The 21,501-nt window shown below is 43.7% G+C and overlaps 1 protein-coding gene across 2 annotated transcripts in view; it reads right to left on the minus strand.

Moving 5' to 3' along the window:
- The window catches only part of EFL1 (elongation factor like GTPase 1), a 171,775-nt gene extending 150,274 nt beyond the window's left edge, over positions 1-21,501 (minus strand). For both annotated transcript variants that reach the window (XM_090028279.1, XM_090028278.1), the window contains exons 1-8: positions 21,443-21,501; positions 20,945-21,082; positions 18,164-18,231; positions 17,876-17,960; positions 14,024-14,157; positions 13,196-13,333; positions 12,039-12,253; positions 1,625-1,748 (exon numbers count right to left, since the gene is read on the minus strand). In XM_090028279.1, coding sequence (XP_089884405.1) covers positions 1,625-1,748; positions 12,039-12,253; positions 13,196-13,333; positions 14,024-14,157; positions 17,876-17,960; positions 18,164-18,231; positions 20,945-21,035 — 855 coding nt within the window. In that variant the 5' untranslated portion in view covers positions 21,036-21,082; positions 21,443-21,501. The remainder of the gene's footprint in view (positions 1-1,624; positions 1,749-12,038; positions 12,254-13,195; positions 13,334-14,023; positions 14,158-17,875; positions 17,961-18,163; positions 18,232-20,944; positions 21,083-21,442) is intronic.

Genomic DNA, 21,501 nt, shown 5'->3' on the forward strand with positions numbered 1-21,501 from the left:
CAGGTTCAGGTCCCGTAGCCTATCCTCATAAGGCCTGCCCTGCTGACCCCTGATCATACGAGTGGCCCTCCTCTGAACTCTTTCCATATTGTCCACGTCCCTCTTGAAGTGTGGCGCCCAGAACTGGACGCAGTACTCCAGCTGCGGCCTGACCAGTGCCGCATAGAGGGGGAGGATCACCTCCCTGGACCTGCTCGAGATGCATCTGTGGATGCATGATAGGGTACGATTGGCCTTCTTGACTGCCTCCCCACACTGCCGGCCCATGTTCATCGTGGAGTCAATGACGACTCCAAGATCCTTTTCCGCCTCCGTGCTGGCAAGAGGAGAGTTCCCCAACCTGTAAGTGTGGTGCCGGTTCTTCCTCCCCATGTGCAACACCTTGCACTTATCAGTGTTAAACCCCATCCTATTCTCATCCGCCCACCGTTGCAACCTGTCAAGGTCAGCTTGTAGCCTATTGCACCCTTCTAGTGCACCCACATCCCCCCACATCTTAGTGTCATCAGCAAACTTGAACAGGGTGCTTTCTACCCCCTCATCCAAGTCACTGATGAAGATGTTGAACAGTGCAGGCCCGAGGACCGAGCCCTGCGGAACCCCACTGCCCACATCCTTCCAGGTCGAGAAGAACCCATCCACTACCACCCTCTGGGTGCGGCCCTCCAACCAGTTGGCGACCCATTTGACCGTGTGGGCATCGACACCACAGTCTCTCAGCTTTTTGATGAGGACAGGGTGAGAGACAGTGTCGAAAGCCTTCCGGAAGTCCAAAAAGACTACATCCACAGCAACCCCTGCGTCTAATGATTTGGTGACCTGATCGTAAAAGGCCACCAGGTTGGTCTGACAAGACCTGCCACTGATGAACCCATGTTGGTTGCCCCTGAGCATGCAGGTTGCCTATATATTAGGCAAATGATACTGGCCTAATCCTGAGCCTGTCTTCAGCTACTTTTTAATATGGTTTTGCCTTCTAGGTTTCAGAAAAGGAAATATTAATAATTAAATGGGGGAGAGGAGAGAAAGGGTGCATGATTCATGAAAGAACTAGATTCCCAGCCACAGTCCCCACAGTGTATCCAACTTACGAGGACAGATATACGCCGACCTTCTGTGGCAAAGGCTCTAAAGCTGGAGGTGTAAAGTCCTAGCAAAGGATCCTTCCTGTAACTACTACATCACCCACCCATCTCTCACCCTCAATACAATGTCCCTGTACACCATGCCTGGCTCCTGGAATGCTCCTTATACTGGGCATCGAGATACAAATGTAAGAGCTGCTATAATGTGGATAAGCTACATGTAGTCTCTTTAGGCAAAGGAAACCTTTGTTGACTAGACTGAAGCCTTACGGAAGCTTTGCCCCATGAAAATGCCACAAACTGCCCTATTGAATGGGAAGCTATTGTTTTCATTTATATAATATGAACTGAAAAGGTATTATAGCACGAAAATTATCTTCTTAAAATGGAAACCAAAATTAGAAAATATCAGGCTGCAGATCAAGACATGTATGTACCTTCTGTTATTTGAGAGTGAACTTTAAACACCACTACAATAAAAGGAAAAAGGTCAACCAAGAGCTTCAACCCAATATATCTATGCATCTCAGCAAAATTACCTGGTCACCTTTCATTATCTTCTTTGCCTTTGTATTAAGATAATAATCTCCCCATAAGGTCTTCAAAAGTACTGCAGGCTTGATTCCAATCTTTTGACTATACAATTTCGCAAAAGGTTCAATGCTAAAAGAAAGCAAAATCCATTTTGATACAAAATATATATGTATACAATATATACAGAGCATTACACTTACCTGCATTTCAATCTTAAATATTTTGTCCCTTAGTTATTTCCTCTTTAAATGTGGGGTGTTTAGTTCTTATAACTATGACAACATTTTATAACTCAAAAATTAAATCAGTATTAATAAAATCTTAGTTAACAAAGGCCAATTAAAGTTTGAACCAGATTTGAAGAAACAGACTTCAGACGCTATTATGATGCTATTACAACATAAGACAGAATCATAAACACATTTTAGGTTCTTCATATTAAGACAAGAATCTAAATTTCTTCCTGTCCAAATTATGTTTTTAATTAGGTTTTTTAGTCAAAACTACGAAGTGCAGGCCTCGCCCCCTCCCCCATCGACCCTGCTCCTTGGAGGTGGCGGTAGCACAAGGTGCTGGCGGCACCGTGCTGAACTCACTCCTCCCCACCCCCTTGCTCCAGCCTCACTGCCGCATCCAAGGCATGGCTTGCCCCCACACCCAGCCCTGCTCCTTGGAGGCACTGGCAGCACTGGCCAGGTTCATCCCTGCCATCACGGTGGCGCTCCATCCCCAGAGGGGGATGTAGGGGACGGACTGGTGCAGCGGAGCACCGCCATGACAGAGGGGATGGAGCGGGGGGGGGGGTGAGGCCAGCGCCACACCACCAGCACCCCATGCCGCCACCATCTCCAAGGAGTAGGGCCAGGGGGACCCAGACCACCCCTTGGATGTGGCAGTGGTGTGAGGAGCTGACAGCGGGGACAGCAGGGCAAGGATCCCCCCTCGCTCATGGCACATGGAGGCACAGGATGGTGGGTAGTGGCGCTCTGTCCCTGCCCTTCCCCATGGCGGGGAGGGGGCAGCAAGGAAGAGGGGAGGAAAGAAAGGAGAGAGGGAAGCAGAACAGGGAATGGGGGGGTTGATGCCAGCACCCCCCTACTGCTGCTGTGCCCCCCACACGCTGTCACTGCTGCCCAGCCCTGATAACAGCCAGCAAAGAGTGGAAAGCAAGGAGGGAGGAGAGAGGAAGGGGAGGCAGGGAGGGAGGCGATGTTGAATGCAGCCAGACACAGACTGGTGGCAGTGTGAGGCACTGGGTGTTGGCAACCACCACCATATGCAAACTCTCCTCCTCCCTGCTCCTGGGAGCCGGCAGTGGCGTTGGCTGGAGTGGCAGAAGGTGGGGGGCTGCACCGGGAGCAGCGGGGGGAGGGGGAGCACAAGGTCGGATGCAGGGAGTGGGGGGAGGGGGGAAGACGCAGAGGGGTGGCACACAGGACCAGAGGCAGAGCAGTGGCACTGCAGGGCACTGGGTGGTGGCCAGGGCCATCCCTGGAGGGGGTGGGGGGGTGGAGCGAATCAAGACAACTGCCCTGGGCTCCACAGACAGTGCCATACAGGCCCTGCCATGGCTGCCGCCGGCTCCACACTATGGATGCTTGCCACCCAGCTTGCTTTACACAGTTTGCTGTTTCCCCCAGGGTTTTAAACTGATAATAGGATATTCCCTCATTACCTAACATCCACAGCCAGGCTTCCTCAACAGGGCTGCATACTCCCTCTTAAAAGGGCCAGACTGCCCTGTTACAACCCTCTACATCCTGGGTTGATTTAAATGCTGTTCAGAGGTAAACGCTTTGCATCTCACTGTATATCCAAATATGGATATCCAACACCTGTATATGCTCTATAGCATTTTTATACATAGAAAAACCCAAGTGTGTACACACACACACACACACACACACACACACACACACACATGCGTGCTGTTGAGGCAATACTATTTATAGCACTCTGGGATCTGATCATCTGTCCTTGAAGGCCACAGAAGCTTGGGCTCAAGACATCACATAGCTAACAGGGAACCTCAATACCTCTCAGAAGTTAGTAAACTATAAGCTATGACTCTGAAAGAACTTAAGGGTGTTTTTCAGAAGTTAATCCAAGGCTCTGGAAGTGCAGGGGAGAAGGAGGGGAATAGAAAAAAAGCCCTCATGATTTGCAGTGTCAAGGCTGCTACATACATATTTACTGTATCCTTTCAATACCTGGAGCTTATGACTACAGCAGATCAGCGATGGATCAGGCTGGTGCCATCTAATGATTTTACCCACTCTGCCATGAAAACATGGAATATTCTTAGAAACAGTACCATAAAAACCATCTGGACCTGCCCTGATTGAGCAAATGCTTCACTGACCTACATTTCATTAGATAGTCCTACTGGCAGCCTGAACACATCCTCCTGAGATTAATTAAGATAATAAATGCTCCTTTTCCCATTAAAGGGAATATATGCAATATTTGCCTCTGCTGTCTCCAAACTTGAGCATGCCAACAACTGAAAAGGAGGAAAAAAAAAGGGGAAGGGGGAGAGAAATGGTCCCTTGGACAAATTATGGTGTGGGAAAAACTTACATTTTAGCTTATTTGAAAGGGAGATTTAACTGCTGCTCAAAACTATGCTTCATCTGTTAGGCTGTAACTGCTACATCTTCATGATCCTGTAGCAATACAGGTAATGGAGTGGTTTGCTACACTTGTTTCTGCTACAGAACCATGCAAACTTAACAGTTGTACCATAGTTGCGTATCCTGGTATCCTTTAATACTAATACAATTGCTATACATCCGTCCATGCCCTATGTTAATCCAACTAAAAACAAAATGAAATAAAAATACAAGTTTTACATGCAGAAAAATACAAGTATATATGCTATTTATAGCACTCTGGGATCTAATACACATAGGCTCCTGGTCAGGACTTCACTAACCTAACAAGAGACACCAAAACTTCTCAAAGTCAGCAATCTGTATTATACTGTAGAGAGCAGTGTAATACAAATTATTTTACTCGTTCTGTAGTAAATCCCAAAAAGAAAAAAGATTGAGAGCATGTCAAACAAAGAGATTCCAAAATAAGTCCCACCTGCCTCTTTGCTGAGATGCTGTTCTATATGCCGAGACTAATACAATACAAAAATAATTTCAAGCCAGAACACTGAAGAAGCAAATCAGAGCTTTAAGTAACCTAAACAGAAAATGATCCAATTAATCTTTGGGGAAATCTTAAACACAGAGATTTACTGCTTAATGCAAACAAATTTATTACAATTTTAAAATGTCATCTTTCATCAGTACTGTTTTGTCATATCGTAATCAGAAAGCTTATCAATTCTCTTTAGCCCACCAATATATTAAAACACACAAACAAGCCTAAGCCAGGTTCCTAACCCTTTACTCATGTGAGGCTAAATCACAGCCTGGCATCTTATTTACATTTCAGTCTTGTGCCAACTCTATATCCAATGACCTGTACACCCAAATATCAAGAACACAGTAGATTCAAAATATAAATAAAGGACAAAATCAGCCCCATTTTCTGCTACCTTATCAGAGCATCATTAATCACCTCCAGATTAAGGGGTTTTTTATATACTTGTCATCTAGTCCTTTGTATATATTCTTCCATCACATTTTCTGGAATATTAGCATTCAAGCTGCCTTCAAAGAAACTAACGGTTCAACAAAAGTGACAGACAATGAATTTGACAAACAAGGCTACCAACATCACCTCACCTTTATCAGAAAAGTATTGTTTTTACCTAACTGGTTTGTTTGTTTTTTGGAAGACAGAAAAGGCTAAATATTCATCTTTCAAATGCACAAAGAAAAATCATAGCATACCCCTTGCTCTACTCCCTCCCTCAATGCTGGGGCCTCAATCTGCCCCCCCACCAAGCTCATTTCCTCACAACCAACTTACCAGCAAGACACTGCTGGGCTGTGATCCTGGCTGCCTGCATGCTGCGCTGCAGCTATGCGCATACACGGGGGCATTTATTAGTGACACTACCAGCCAAAAAAGGTTGATTGATGATAATGTCAGTTTTCCTTATATCGGTCCTGATCTGATACGAGACCGATGTATCGGTGCACCTCCAATACAAACTGTTCAGGAAGCACAGGAAGGGAAGAAGAGGAGGAAGAGTTGCACTTCATGTAAAAAAAACCAGTATGATTGCTCAGAGCTCCAGTATGAAGGTGGTGACAGGCCTGGTGAGAGTTTCTTGGCACAGGGGGTCTGAGGGGAGAGTAACAAGGGTGATGTCATAGTGGGTGTCTGTTATAGATCACCAGACCAGGAAGAAGTGGTGGATGAGACTTCAAACAGCTAGTAGAAGGCCCTGGCTCTCATGGAAGACTTCAATCACCCTAACTTCTGCTGGGAGGGCAATACAGCAGCGCATAGGCAATCTAGGAAGTTTTTTGGAGAGTGCTGAGGACAACTTCCTGGTGCAAGTGCTGGAGTGGCCAACTAAGGATCATGCTCTTCTTGACTTGCTGCTCACAAACAGAAGAATTGGTGGGGAATGTAGTAGTGGATGGCAACCTGGGGCACAGTGACCATGAGATGGTCAAGTTTAGGATCCTGAGGAAAGGAAAGATGACAGCAGAAGTGTAAGGACCCTGGGCTTAAGAAAAGCAGATTTCAACTCAGGGAACTCATGGGCAGGATCTTCTGGGAAGCCAGACTGAGGGGGAGGAATACAGGAGAGCTGGCTGTACTTGAAATAAGTCTGAGAGTGGAGGAACAAACCATCCCAATGCATGGGAAGACTACCAAGTATGACAGAAGATGAGCTTGGCTTAGCAGGGAACTCTTCAGTAAACTAAATCACAAAAAGGAAGCTTATAAGTGAAAACATGGACAAATAACTAGGGATGAGTGTAAGAGCATTACTCAGGCGTGCAGGGATGAAGTCAGGAAAGCCAAAATTCAATTGCAGTTGCAGCTAGTAAGGGATGTGAATAGCAACAAGAAGGGTTTCTACTAGCATGTTGGTAACAAGAGGAGGATCAGGGGAAGTGTGAGTCCCTTAACTGAATGGAGGGGGAAACTTTGTGATAGAGGATGCAGAAAAGGCTAAATATTCAATACCCTTTTTGACTCACTCTTCACAGGCAAGGGCAGCTCCCAAACTACTGCACCACACAGCGCAATTTGGGGAGGAGGTGAGCATCCCTTAGTGGTAAAAGAACAGATTAGGGACTATTTAGAAAATCTAGGCATCTACAAGGCCATGGGCCCAGGTGGGATGCACCTTAGGGTGCTGAGGGAGTTGGTTGATGCGATTGCAGAGCCCCTCACAGTCACCTTCGAAAACTCATGGTTATCAGGAGAGATCCTGGATGATTAGGAAAGGGCAAACCACAGTGCCCATATTGAAGCACGGGAAAAAGGAAGATCCAGGGAACTACAAACCAGTTAGTCTCACTTCAGTCCTTGGAAAAATAATGGAACAGATTTCCAAGGAATCCATTTCTAAGCACTTGGAGGAGAAAAAGGTGATTAGGAACAGTCAGCATGGATTCACCAAGGGCAAGTCATGTCTGAACAACCTGACTGCCTTCTATGATGAGATGACTGGCTCTGTGAATGTGGGGAGACCAGATGTGGTATACCTTGATTTTAGCAAGGCTTTTGATAGTCTCACAACATTCTCCCAGGCAAGCTAAGGAAATATGGGCTTCACGAGTGGACTGTAAGGTGGATAGAAAACTGGCTGGAGCATCAGTCTCCAAAAATAGTAATCAGTGGCTCATGTCTACTTGGCAGCCGGTATCAAGTGGAGTGCCCCAGGGGTTCGTCTTGGGGCCAGCTTTGTTCAATGTCTTCATCAATGACCTGGAAGATGGCATAGAGTGTACCTTCAGCTAACTCACAGATGACGCCAACCTGGGGGAGTGTAGGGCTAGGATTCAGAGTGATCTAGACAAACTGGAGGATGGGATCAAAAGGAATCTCATGATGTTCAACAAGGACAACTGCAAATCCTGCACTTAAGATGGAACAATCCCATGCAGCGGTACCGACTGGGAGCTGACTGGCTGGGCAACAGCTCTGCAGAAAAGGACCGGGGGGGTTACAGTGGACAATAAACTGAATACGAGTCAGCAGTGTGCCTCTGTTGTGAAGAAAGCTAATGGCATACTGGGCTGTACTGGAAAGTGTGCCGCCAGTAGGTCGAGGAATGTGATTATTCCTGGTTTGGCCACATCAGTACTGTGTTCAGTTTTGGGCCCCCTTTACAGAAAGGACAGAGACAAATTGGAGAGAGTTCAGTGTAGGGCAATTAAAATGGTGAGGGGTCTGGGGTACATGACTTTTGAGGAAAGACTGAGGGAACTAGGCCTATTTAGTCTGGAGAAAAAGACACATAATAGCAGCCTTCAGCTACCTGAAGGGGGTTCCAAAGAGGATGGAGCTGGACTGTTCTCAGCGGTGGCAGATGACAGAACAAGGAGCAATGGTCTCAAGCTGCAGCAAGGAAAGTTTAGGATAGATATGAGAAAGAATTTTCTCACTAGCAAGGTAGTAAAACACTGGAACATGTTACCCAGAGAGGTGGTGGAAGCTCCATCCTTGAAGGTTTTCAAAACCTGGGTAGACAAAGCTTTGGCTGGGATGACCTAGTTGGGGACGGTCCTGCTTTGAGCTGGGGGTTGGACTAGATGACCTCCTGAGATCCCTTCCCACCCTAACTTCCCATCATTCTATGATTCTAAGGTGGCAGCCAGAGGAGAGTGGGTACCAGGTGGGAAGCAGGGGCTGCGCTGTGGTTCCACAGACTTGGGTTGTGGCCAGCAGGCAGGGGCACTCAGTAGTACCTGAGATGAAGCCTGTCCCAGCCCGTGCAGCTCCACAGGGATGGTCCACAGCACCCTGCCCACTAGGGCAGTGGTCTCCAAAGTGGGGTGCGTGCACCCCAGGGGGTGGGCAAGATGATCCATTGGGGTGTAGGAAGAAAATAGTAGAACTTCTATTTATATTTATATAAATATACATATATTGGCGGTGGGTGCTCAAAATTTTTTTACTGATAGGGGTGCACGATCAAAAAAGTTTGGAGACCACTGCACTAGGGGACACCACCTGGCCAAGACAGGACGCCAGGTTCTGGGGGGCTCCTGGCTCGGCCTCCCTGTATGCCAGGCACAATGCAAGTGGAGCGTCCAACGGCCTAGCCATGGGGGCCCAGCTGCAGGAGCTCCCCAGACCCGAGGAACAGCCACCACAGGCAGAACTCAGGGCTGAATTGGCCACGAGCCTCCAGCCCAGAGGCCCTCCACAGCACCTGCCCAGGCCCTGGACTCTTCCACCCGCAGCCCTGCTCCAGGGGCTGGGCTGGAGGGCACAGCCCAGGGTCAGGGGGCAGGGTCATGACAGGCAGCCCTCTTAGCCAAATCAGCAGCAAGGGGCAGGAGGCAGCAGCCATCCTGCCTGCTCACCTTCGTGCCGGCAGTCCTCCTCCCCCTAGCAGGTTGTGCAGCCAGGACTGCTGGTTCCCACTGGGGAGCTAGCATTTTATTGTTAGTAAGTTTGGGTTTTTCTTCCCCACCCCCCATTGATTTCATGGAGATCACCTGACTTTTGGATTTCCCACAAAAAAAAAATCACAATTTGAGTAGGTCCCTACTTATAGTTAGTTATAAATATCAAGCAAACTGAGATGAAGAGAAAGCATCAGATAATTACAGCTAGCAACTCCTAGCTGAGCAGATTATGTGCAAGTACTCATAACATTAATTCTATATCATTATGTTAAACCCAAAGTTCTCTCCCTGAAACTTGATCTTTGCTTTTTTGTTTTAATATGCTCCTCCTCAAATTGTGTTAATATTAAAACCACTTAAGCTACAAATTGTTTTATTATTTCAGCATAAAAATAGAAATGTTATAACACTTGTTTAAAAGGCACAAAGCATTTTGAAATTGGTTAAATAGTTATAATAATTTCACACTTTATTGTACTACTTTAAACTGCAACATACTCTCAGTGTAGCAAAGCTATTATCAAAGCCCAAAAGAAAAACCTGAAAAGATTATGCAACTATAACTTAAATGTTCCGTGAAGCATGTTGATCTATCACTATTAACATTACATATATTTTTAGTGTAACACCTACAATCAGGAAAAGAAAAGCATGTAAAAATTAGCTGTACATTTAATGTTATAAAAATCAGACCAAGTGAACATTTGCTATAACAGATATCCAAAGAGACTAATATACTGTAAGTGTTGTTTAAAACTTGAGGTTTATTTTAAACCTCATTGAATACCACAAGTTTAATGATTATTATCTCATTTTGTTTGCCATCAGAAAGACTATACTACTTATTAACTGACAGGCAATGAAAATAGGCAGATGACAGGGCAGAGAGGTACCTTAGAGGCCAACTCATTCAGAGAAGCAAAAATTGTAGGCTACAGCTAATTCTGTCACAGCAATTGGCAAAACAGGCTGCAGCCTACAAAAGTTCATGTCTCTCTGAATGAGTTAGCCTCTAAGGTCCCAGCCGGCTCTGCCTTCTAACTTCAGGCTAACATAGCTAACTACATCTCTCTAGAAAATGCAAGTACTCTCCTGCCTAACACATTCATTGCATTTATTTTAAACATATTCATGGCTCATAACTGATTAAATGTAATACAGAAAAAGCAAAAAATAACAATTATTGCCAGTCTGCAAAATTGGGGGAAAACTGAATATGCATATGTTCAATCAGAAAGACAAGAGACACACTTTACTTGAACAAATTGTATTTAAAATTAAAATCTGATTAACTCTTTTCTGTAAATAATATTTGTATTTTTCAAGAAATCACTGAGAGTATCTTATTCCTACATATACGTCCACCAAGAACTCTCACCTGCATTCATACTCCTACTAAAGTAGAAAAGGAAGGGTAAGACAAATATCCCTCCTCCAAGATATGCTCTCTCTCTCTTGCTCTTCCCCTCCCTTGCCCTGTTTTGTGTTTAAACCAAATTTTCCAAGGAAAGAATCTAGTTTCCAAAGCTATATAAAACATAGTTTTTTAGATTTCAATCCTATATTTTTATTGCAGCTGTTTTAACTTAAGCCTCTTGGAGGACAAATTTACTGACAATTCAAATGAGTCAAAATCAGTCAGGAGCACAAATACAGCATCTATCAATGATCTAGCATTGAGCACTGCAGACCTGGCAGTTCTCTCTGCTATGAAGTGAGTATTAAAGGGACCACTGACCGATTAAAAACAAAAAACAAAAAATGGACAAATCCCTCCTTGTAAGAAATATTATTACAAATCTTTTTTCTTTTGACCTATAAGTTCTCTTTTGACACGTTATTCAGAGTAAATAAACTAAAGAAATCAACGTTACTATCCAGTTCTTCTGTGCTGGCTGAAAACTGATGGGTTTGTATTACAAACTCCACAGGAACCTGTTAAACCAAGCAAAACTAGTCTTGAATTAAAAAACAAACAAACACTCTGTACTTACTGGAATTCAATTTTCTATTATAATCTTTAAAAAAAAAGTTTGTCTCTCTCTCCGATTATTTATACATTCAAGATAAAGACAAGCACTCCACCTTGTGGCAAGTAATCAGAATGTCTTTAATCTTCACATGGTTTACTGTTTTCTGAACAAAATGTTAAGAACAAGTAAAATAAGAAAGCAAATGAAGAAAAATGAAAAAGAGTAAGTGACAACAAGCTTCAAAGTACTGTGATCTACGAAATATGTTCTCCTTTTATTCTTCATTTATTTAAGTATCTGCTGAAATACAAACCCCATCCTCATACAGTGGCAAGAAAACCAATATGAAATTTGTATGCTTGCAAACACATGAAATGTACTAACTAGATCCTATACTATAGAAAAGTTAAAAAAAAAAATGAGGATTTAGTATCAAGGACACAAATTAGAGCATCTGGGGGAAAATATTATATAGTATACACACATGGGTGACTGGTGCCACCTGAGTCAGGGGGGCACGTGCCCCCCCAGCACTTAGTCAGCAACCAGGGGGGTGGAGGAGTGGTCCCCCCCACAACCAACTGCACAGATGAGGAATAGGTCACAACACTCCCAGAAGTAGCTACAGCACTCCTGACACTTCAGCCAGTGCTCCCACTCCCTGGCCGGTGCTCACAGTGGGAGGCACCGGCACTGCCTCCTGCCCCCCCTGCCCGTCACCTAAGCGGGGAGCGCAGCCTGTCAGGGGGTGCACCAGCATGTGCAGCCTGTCAGGGGGTGCACCTACACATCACCACTGCATATACATATAACTGGATATAGAGAGAGATGCAAAATGCTTACCTCTGAACAGCATTTATATCTGTCCAAGAGGTTTTCAGCTGTCTTTGCATTCTAGATGGTAAAAAAGTAAGACTGGAATGAAATCTTAAGACTTACTGACTTACCCAAAACCCCAGCCATCTATTGCACTGGCAAAAACCACATTCCCCTGGTCTGGTGAGAAGTAAAGATGTGAATCATCAGTGTCTTCTAAGCCAGCGCTCCAGTCATAAACTTGGTCTCCAGGTACAGAATCTGAAATAATTTGAGTTTCTGTTTCTTTTTCAGCTCTTTCTTCCAAAACTTTAGAAGTAAATAGTGCTCCAGTGACAGCATTAACCTAGGGAAGGATATGTAAAGCCACAGAAAAAGTTAGTGTTCCATAACTTCACAGATTTCAACATTGCACTCTTGTGACTTACTTAAAAATTGAAAGCCCGCATGCTTAAGTGCCAGCACAAAATTTAAGGTATAGATACTGGGCATCTATAAATACAGGTATAAATTCTTGCCCACCTGAAGGTAGTAGTTTTATCAAGGATTTAAATGGAACTAAAGATTTCACATGATATTTGGAGCACTTCAGTTCCAGTACAGACTATTTTTGTTTATAAAGTTACTAATCTTCAATTACGAAAGATATTCTTCTACAGAATGAAGTGTGAAACAGTCTCCAGTAAAAATAAATAAATAAAAATGAGACATCTCTCCAGTTACAGTAATGTCAAACTGAATTTATAATGAAATGTGTAAACACTAAGACCTTTAAAGGTAGATTAAATTCAACCCCCTATATAAGGAAGCCAATGTTACTGAATATTAAATAGTGGTCTCCCACTTCCAAGAAACTGCAAGACAATCCATAGTCAGAAAAAAACCATTTAAAATATCTTTCCCATAAAACATACTTGAGATGCAGACTAATTAGTAATTGACAATACTTCTGGACAGCTTATTGAGAAGAATTTAATACTATTTTCAAAGCTGTATACAACACTTGGTCTGAGCCTTCAAGAGGCCAAGCTTCTAAATTAACAAAAAAAGACAACAGGAGTAGGAATTAAGTAACAGCATTCATTCTTCTCACTTTAAAGGAGAAAAAAACATTGCATGTTTTTCTGAAGGTAAAGAAAACTGATCACACAAAACTACCTTTATTTCTACTTCCCATTAGAATATTAAAAACAGAATGTTGCCCCTGGTCTCAGTTCAAACACTGAGAAAAAAAAAAGGAAAACAAAACAACATCTTCTGTTTGAATATTTTCCTGTAGCCTTCATACCTGTTCCAATATATTCTTAAGGTGAGAATATGCTTCCTGGGGATTGAACTTCAATTCCACTATCAAGCGATCAATTTTATTTATCACCAAGACTGGGCGGATATTTTCTAGCCATGCTTGTCGCAGAACTGCTTGAGTCTAGCAGAGGAAAAAAACAAAAGGGGGTTAAGGGAGGGAGACCATGAAAATGCTAAGGAAGGTTTACGATCGCCAAGGTATTGCAATGTTCAAGATAATTTTTAATACCAGAATTCAAATAGCATTTCAGGCTGTGTTTTTTTTAAATTAAATTAATTACTACAGAATTATTCCATAAACAATAAAAATTATGGAATCAAACATTTTTACAAACTTCTGGCCACAGTAGGACAGACTAAAATTTTTTTGGGCAATTCTGATCCTTAAATATAATAAAATAAGGCAGTAAATAGAAAACCTTGCCTTTGAAAAACAACACAGAAACAAAACAAAACAAGACTATGCCCTTCTGCATCTTCTTGGCCTCTGCACTGCACTGATACCCCATTGCTAGCAAGAACATGCCATTCCTCCTCCAACACTATGGCAGCAGTATTTCAACTATAAATTCCTAAACACATTCTACAGTTCATCTCTTGAGCAAACTGGCTAATCAACACTACTAGAAATCTAACTAACTTCTATCACGTCTTACATGCAAAGTTACCATTCATCAAAACAACATTTTATAAACTTGTGGCCACTAGCTAATTTTTCATTTCTGTTAATGTACTTAAGACAGCTAAACTGTAATATTTTAATTTATTCTCTCTTCCCCACCCTCACTCTCAAGTAAATATTGTATATCACCTGTGGACAGACTCCTTCAACAGCATCCACCACTATGATACAGCCATCACAGAGTCGGACAGCAGTAGATACTTCTGAAGAGAAATCCACATGACCGGGGGAGTCTATTAGATTAATCAGATACTGCTGATCACCTAAAATTAAACAGATAAAGTTTTAAACATATAAAGAGAACATGAAAAAGCCACTTGTTAATATTAAATGTCTTTAATTAAGTGGCTGACAAGCACACAAAAGACCAGAATTTTCAAAAGGTATTAAAGCAATGAGGACAGGCCCTTTAGAAAAATCCACAGAGTACCCATGTACTTTAGGGACCTAACACCTAGATTTCTGCTTAGTTGTTTTTGTAAACACCTTATATCTTTAGACACTTCACCCTAGATGGCCTAGTGGAAGATATTCTAACCATGAACTGTCAAGAGTTAAATGACTAAATAATGATTTATAAGTGCTTATAAGACAACTGAGAGTGGTTCACTATGAAAAGGAATCCTCCATGCTTAACAAGAGATGTTCAAGAATCACATGAGCAAGGTGCACTTAAGCAAATGTAACTGTTACTAAAATATCGTTAGATATTCAGAAGTGATGAAGCTTTACAAAAATCTGAGTATACAACTTATACAATGGCAATATGGTTCAGTCAGTTTCAATTCCTAACTTTCAAATGCATCCACTACCTCTGACTTACAATTACAAGTTTTCTTCACTTTATTATGTACATGCATTCCTGGAAAATGGTCCATAACTTGAATTTGCATGAAAGGAAACCAGTTTACAATGTAACAAATAGCTATACGTTCCAAGACCTTGACTGTACTGATCCCAAGACCCATTTCTACTACTTTTACAAGACAATTTTGGTATCCACCAACAGCAGCCAGTACACACAAGCACAGGGTAGTGGTGAATGTTTAGTTGGTGTGAAGAGAGGGCGGTGAAGAGTCTTCAATGTCAGACTCCACATCACTGGTAGGAGGTACACGCAGGGTAACATCCATAGGAGAATCAACAGACATGGGGCTCTCATCACCCTCGAACACCAGTGGGTTGGGGCTGCCAAGTGAAGCTTCAAGAACTGGAACATCCACAATGGAGACTATGCACCGCACAAAGCAGCTGCCTGAGGACTTCTATCACACCCCGCATATAACAAATTTTTGGTATAAATAGGGTCATTGCATAAAAGCGAATTCACACATACAGAACCTGCATAAAAAGTGAGGGAAACCTGTACTAGAAGATAATGTTTTTATGACAACATAGCTGTACAGTGAAATTTCTCCAGGTTAAATACATTTGCATGATGATACTAAGCATTTTAACAAATCGAAATTCTGACCCTGCAATAAGAGCCATTTCTCTTTAAGCAGCTTCCACACCAAGCCGCTCAAAATGAACAGCAGCAGCTTCAATTTCTAGCATATCAAAACAAATAGGGGAAATAAGAGAGAAGGGACTTGCACCCTTCTAATTCAGCCTCCAGCTTCTTCATCAAGCGGTTTTGTACAGACACATTTTACACATCCCAGGCAACAAGCTTCTAATCCTTGGAAAAGCAGCCTTCCCTCCCCATTTGCTTGAGAGAATATTCCATAGATTAAACCCAGGGTGACCAAGATACAGCCTGCAGAACTATGTCACCTGGCTTGTGGAGCTCCCCATGGGTCTGGATATTTGGTGGTATGGTGAGCAATAGCAGCATTAATTGCTGCAGCTCCTGGAGCCACAGCAATTAATGCTACTGCCATTCAACCTGCTGCCAAATTTCTAGATCTGTAGGAATTACCACAGGCAAAGCCATGTCACATGGCCCAGGGGACCAAAAATTTGGTAGCAGGAGGAGCCGCAACTTCAGTAGCTTCAGGAACTACAGCAATGAATGCTGCCACTGCAAAATTCCAGGCCCACAGGCCAGATGAGAAGGCTCCATGTTCAGGATCTAGCTCATGGACCTGCCCCATGCTCTGGACAAGGCCCACACACTGGCCGAGTCTCTCACCGAGCCCCTGGGGCCAGATGAGGTGTGCAACACTGCCTTAAGCAAATCTCCCAGTCAAGTCCAAGAAACTGTATGAGAAAAAAGGTAAGTTTGCTGAAGAACTGCTACAGCAAAAGGGAACATAAACTGAAGGATAAGAAATGCCAAAATTAAGACTAAGCTGTACCACAAAAAAAGAGAAAATTCCAAATATTCACATCTCAGTGATTTCTCAGGTTTACAAAACTTAACAACTGCATTCCACAGGAAACAGGGTTCATATCTGCACCAATCATGCTCAACCTTCTGGCCCCATGTACACCCCCAGACCCAGAGTTTCATAGCTGGTAGGGTCGGAAGGGACCTCAGCTGATCATCAAGTCCAACCCCCTGCCATGGGCAGGAAAGGATGCTGGGGTCAAATGACCCTGGCAAGGTATCTATCTAGCCTCCTTATGAAGACCCCCTAGAGCAGAAGCGAGCACCACTTCCCTTGGAAGTTGATTCCAGATCCTAGCCACACTGACTGTGAAGTAGTGTCTCCTAATATCTAACCTGAATCTACTCTCAGTCAACTTATGGCCGTTATTCCTTGTTACTCCCAGTAGTGCTCGGGGCAACAGGGACTCTCCCATTGCCTGCTGGTCTCCCTGCAGGTAGCAGGTATGCTGCTGGTTCTTCCTCCCTAGGTAAAATACCCTGCACTTGTCAGTACTGAATCCCATCTTATTCTCGTCCACCCACCCCTGTAACCTGCCCTGGCCTTCCTAAAGTCCAGAAAGACTACGTCCACCGCGACACCTGCATCCAGCGATTTTGTGACCTGGTCACAGAAGGCCACCAAGTTGGTCTGACAGGACCTGCCTCTAATGAACCCATGTTGGTTGCCCCTAAGCATACACTCCTGTGCTTGACCCTTGAAGATGTGCACCTGGCTAATTTTCTCAAACAGCTTCCCCAGAACCGAGGTACGACTAACAGGCCTATAATTTCCTGGGTCCTCCTTCCTCCCTTTTTTTGAAAATGGGGACATTGGCCCTTTTCCAGTCCTCTGGCACCTCGCCAGAGCACCATGAGTGCTCATAAAGCTGTGCCAGAGGTCCCGCAATGACCTGTGCTAATTTCCTCAGCACTCTGGGGTGGAGATCGTCAGGACCTGCTGATTTGAACATGTCCAGTCCCATAAGAAGTTCCCTGACTAGGTCCTCTCTGACCCTGGGCCCGACTGCACCTCCCCTGGGACCACTGGGGATCTCGGTGGGGGCGGGGTATGACCTGGTCCCTGCTCAGAAAAATGGAGGCAAAGAAATTGTTAAATAGGTTAACTTTAAACAGGCCCAGCCCAGAGGTCGAGCAGCACTAGTCTAAACAAATGAGACTATTCAACAAAATTAGTCAGGTAACTCTGTTTGGCAATTACCCCAAAACCTGTACATTGAGTGAAAAATAGCAAATAATCCAATCAGGGAATCATTTCATATATCCATCATATAATGGCATGCATCAGTTGTCTAAGGCTGTTCTATGAAAAAGTTACCTATTCTTAAATACGGCTATGTTTCTGCAAAAAAAGCCATTGGTTCTGATGTTGCGCCTCTTAGACAGCAACCTTGGAATCTCAAGTTTTTAATTAAACTTTTTGTCCACAACATGGAAAATTTCCTTCACTCTTGATAGGGCAAATCAATCACCTCTAAAATATAAGGCAGCAAGAAAAACTAAGAGTCTTACCACCCACAGAACATTTCTACAACAAACAGCATGTCAACCAACACGTTTGTAGTTTACCATGATAAACTGTATCCAGAAGCAAGAGGACAGTTCAGTTCCAAGTATCTATATATTTCCTTCCAGCATCTCTACATTACCTTTTTCAAAATGCAGTGAAATAGCACTAGATTTCATAGTAATTCCTCGGATCTGCTCATCTGCTCTACTGTCTAGATATCTCAGCTAAAATAAAAACATAAGAACAAATTAGTATGTAAAAATATTTTCACAAAATATTATTTGAATGCAAAGTCAAATTTGCATTTAAATGCGAAATCAAAGGCAAAAGAAAATTTACAGCACATCTTGAAAAATCCCCTGAACACCCACTGTTAAATTTGTACACATAGACTTTAAACATTTTGTTTATTAAATTGTAACTTTACCTTTCCTGCCAAGCGGCTAGAAATAATTCCATTGCTAGATATCAGGCAATCAGCTAGAGTGGTTTTACCTGAAAAGAAAAACAAGGTACTCTGCTTAAATAAGCACATCCAGAGGGTCTGGTAACATACTCTTCTACTATTTTTGGTTTATCTGAAGGACAGTTTCTAACAACATGCCTAAAGATTTCTTTAAAAACTCCTAAGAAACTCTAAACTTAATTTAAAAGCATTTTACTTACCTGGATTAGAATCTTACAAACCATGCCTCCAGCCTTCATCCTTATAAAAACATACATACTTAACTCCCTAACTGCAACCAGGAAAAACTGTTGAAAAAAAATAAATGCCATCTGGTAAACATGCTTTCACACTAACATTAAACAATAGCTTCCTCCATTAACTTCCTAAAACAACCACTGTTATAAATTACCAGTTGCACTTACATAAAGAATTTCTTCCACTAAATCACCATCCAGCACAAAACCCAACACAACCATCAAATAAAAATGTGCCTCCTGCACAAACTATTTCCATCACTCTTTAAATCCAACACTCCAAACAATTAAAAACCACTCAGTAGTCAAAAGTTCAAGACTTTTCATACTGTTACAAGATATGCACACATATATTACATGGATGTAAGTGAAAAACCGTAGAGAAGGTAAATTGGTGCAGGTCTAACATATTGGGACCCTTTTCCAAGTTTAATTGTCACACACACACACACACACACACGCAGACAGTCAGTCTGCACCAGGAGACTTTTCATACAAACAGGTTGATCGCTTTAATGAAAGAAGCAGTATTCAACTGCTACACTTGCCATTTCTTATTCACTTAGTCTGGATCTGCTGTGACAACTGGCATAAATATCAGCCAAGTGCATGGGCCGGATCCCACACACCCGCATCCAGACTCATGCCACCATAATCAAAACCCATGCTGAGACATGTGGGGCAGAAAATTTTCCAATGCCTTATTTTTCTGTAGGAAAGTTTCTATTTCTAAGAATTCATTGTTTCATACAATTCATTAGTAACAATGAATGGATGCCAATACAATGTTAGGCAAGGTTGGCAATTTCAAAGTTGTGATTAATGTTTTGCAGGTGATTATCCCCCGGAAGTGTGAGAGAGAGTACATATATGTTCTACTGATTTGTGAACAGGAGGGTAAATACACTGACAATAATTCAAACCAAAAATCAAGTTATGAATTCACCTAATTGGCTGTGCAGGTCAAGTCAAAACCAAAGCATGGCATATCATGCACAGTTCTTTGGGTGTGCTAAAATTAGCGTGTGAATAGTTTTCAAAGCCTTCAGTTTTTTTCTTAAAATTTAAACAAGCAATGTAAGGGAAGTGCATGCTATTGTGTCCTGTCTTTGCATTTTTACAAGTATTCCAATAAAAATAATTTATTTCCATATAAAGCGCTGAATTTGTTTGACTATAACATTTAAACCACACTAAGTGTGCTGTATTTAATCTTTTTCCTAATCAAATATTTCAGTTCAAATACATGTGACTATTGGGACATAAAATTAACATGGGGGTACTTTTTTATTTAGTAAATAAAACTATAGCTCAAACATACTAAATCAGGTCACTCTCCATTTAGGGCATTGGAAAATTATCCGGACAATTTTCCAATTCAACATTTTCTGGAAAACCACATCTCTGTCCATGCCTCCCAATCCAGTCACACACCACCTAATCTGGACCCATGCTGCTGGATCCAGCCATGTGCCACTCTGATCCAGACTTGCACTTCCCAATCTGGCTACATGCTGCTCAATCCAGACCAATGTCATCACATTCAGCTATGCACATCTACACCTGTACTGCTGGATCCTGCTGCATGCTGCCCAACCTGGACCCACACTGCCAGATCCAGACATGCACCGCCCTAATCCAAATCCATGCTGTCCCAATTCAAACCCATGGGCGTCTTTACACATGCTCTGGAGGTGGGGGGAGGGCACTTTAGAGTGGCTCCTAGAGCCACTCCAATTAAAGCACCCGCAGCGTCTCGTGTATTCAGTGTCCTGCGCTTCAAAATGGCAGCAGGGGTGCTTTAAATAACGCTTGTTTGATAAACTTTAGTTAAAGCTCCCCCGCTGCCATTTTGAAGTGCAGGGATGCTGAATACAAGACATGGAGACTGCCGAAATGGTTTAATTAGCATGCTCCAGCATAGTCACGTCATCTCTGCTGCACTATAATTACAATGTGTCAGAGCAACATCCCTGCATGTCCACAGGCGCTCTGTCTCTCCTAATTTGGCTACACCCCCCTGGCTGCCAGATCTAGCCACGTACAGCCCAAATCTGGACCCATGCTGCTTGATCTGGCCCCATCCATCCCCAATCCAACCTGGGCACTACCCAATCCAGTCCTGTGCCAGCCCCACTGGACATGCAGAACCATGTTATCCAACCTGTGCAGCTCCCCACAGGACAGAAGCAGTAATTAACGCTGCAAATTTCCAGACCCAAGGGGAGCCCCACACGCCAAACGACACCACTCAAGCTGGGGGGTTGAGCATGCCTGACTTATACGGTCACAGACCCCCTGCTTTGCCAGCACTGCCCATTTCACAAGTCATACGTACTACAACCAACAGGAGATGCGGTGACACCGTGCAGGAGGCCTTCTAAACCTGCCCCTGGACTTCAGTGGCACCGAACCCTGAGCGGACAGGAGAACGGGAGGGTTTAAAACCACCCCCTCCTAATGCGCTCATCTCCATTTCAGCCTGTAGCAAAAGGCTCCTTCTTACCATGGTCCACGTGGGCCAGGATACAGATGTTTCTGATGTTCGCCGTCTTTTTCTGCAGTCCAACCATCTTGCCCACACTAGCAAGAACCATGGCTGCACGGTTCTGCAAGCAGCGTTTTAGCCCCAAGACGACGGCACCTGCAATTAACAGACTTAGAAGAAGGTTTCAGAGGCAGAGGAAGAGCCGACAGCCCGGGAACACAGGCATCGCAGAGGTGTTTCAAACCCAGCACTGGGGGCCGCAGCCTGCAGGGATGCCGCCCCACCACTGCCAGGTTGCAGACACCTGTATTCCTTTGCCTAGAAGTGGAGCTGCGGCCTGCGCCTGCCCCTGGGACCACACTGAAAGGACACAGGACAGGGGTGACATCACACACGAGAGTGTGACGGCACTGGGGAAACCCGGGCCGCAGGGGGTGGGGTGGGGGAGTCTCCATGCAGCCCAGGACAGCGCGAGACCGCTGCGCAACCACGGACGGAGGTGGGGGCCTCACTCACCCCGTGCCTGCCCCGCTCCCCCGCACGGAGCCACCCGGCCGCTGCCGGAAGTGGATGCC

Source organism: Crocodylus siamensis, chromosome 15 (assembly GCF_052110815.1).
Source record: "Crocodylus siamensis isolate JL-2025a chromosome 15, ASM5211081v1, whole genome shotgun sequence".
Taxonomy (NCBI): domain Eukaryota; kingdom Metazoa; phylum Chordata; order Crocodylia; family Crocodylidae; genus Crocodylus; species Crocodylus siamensis.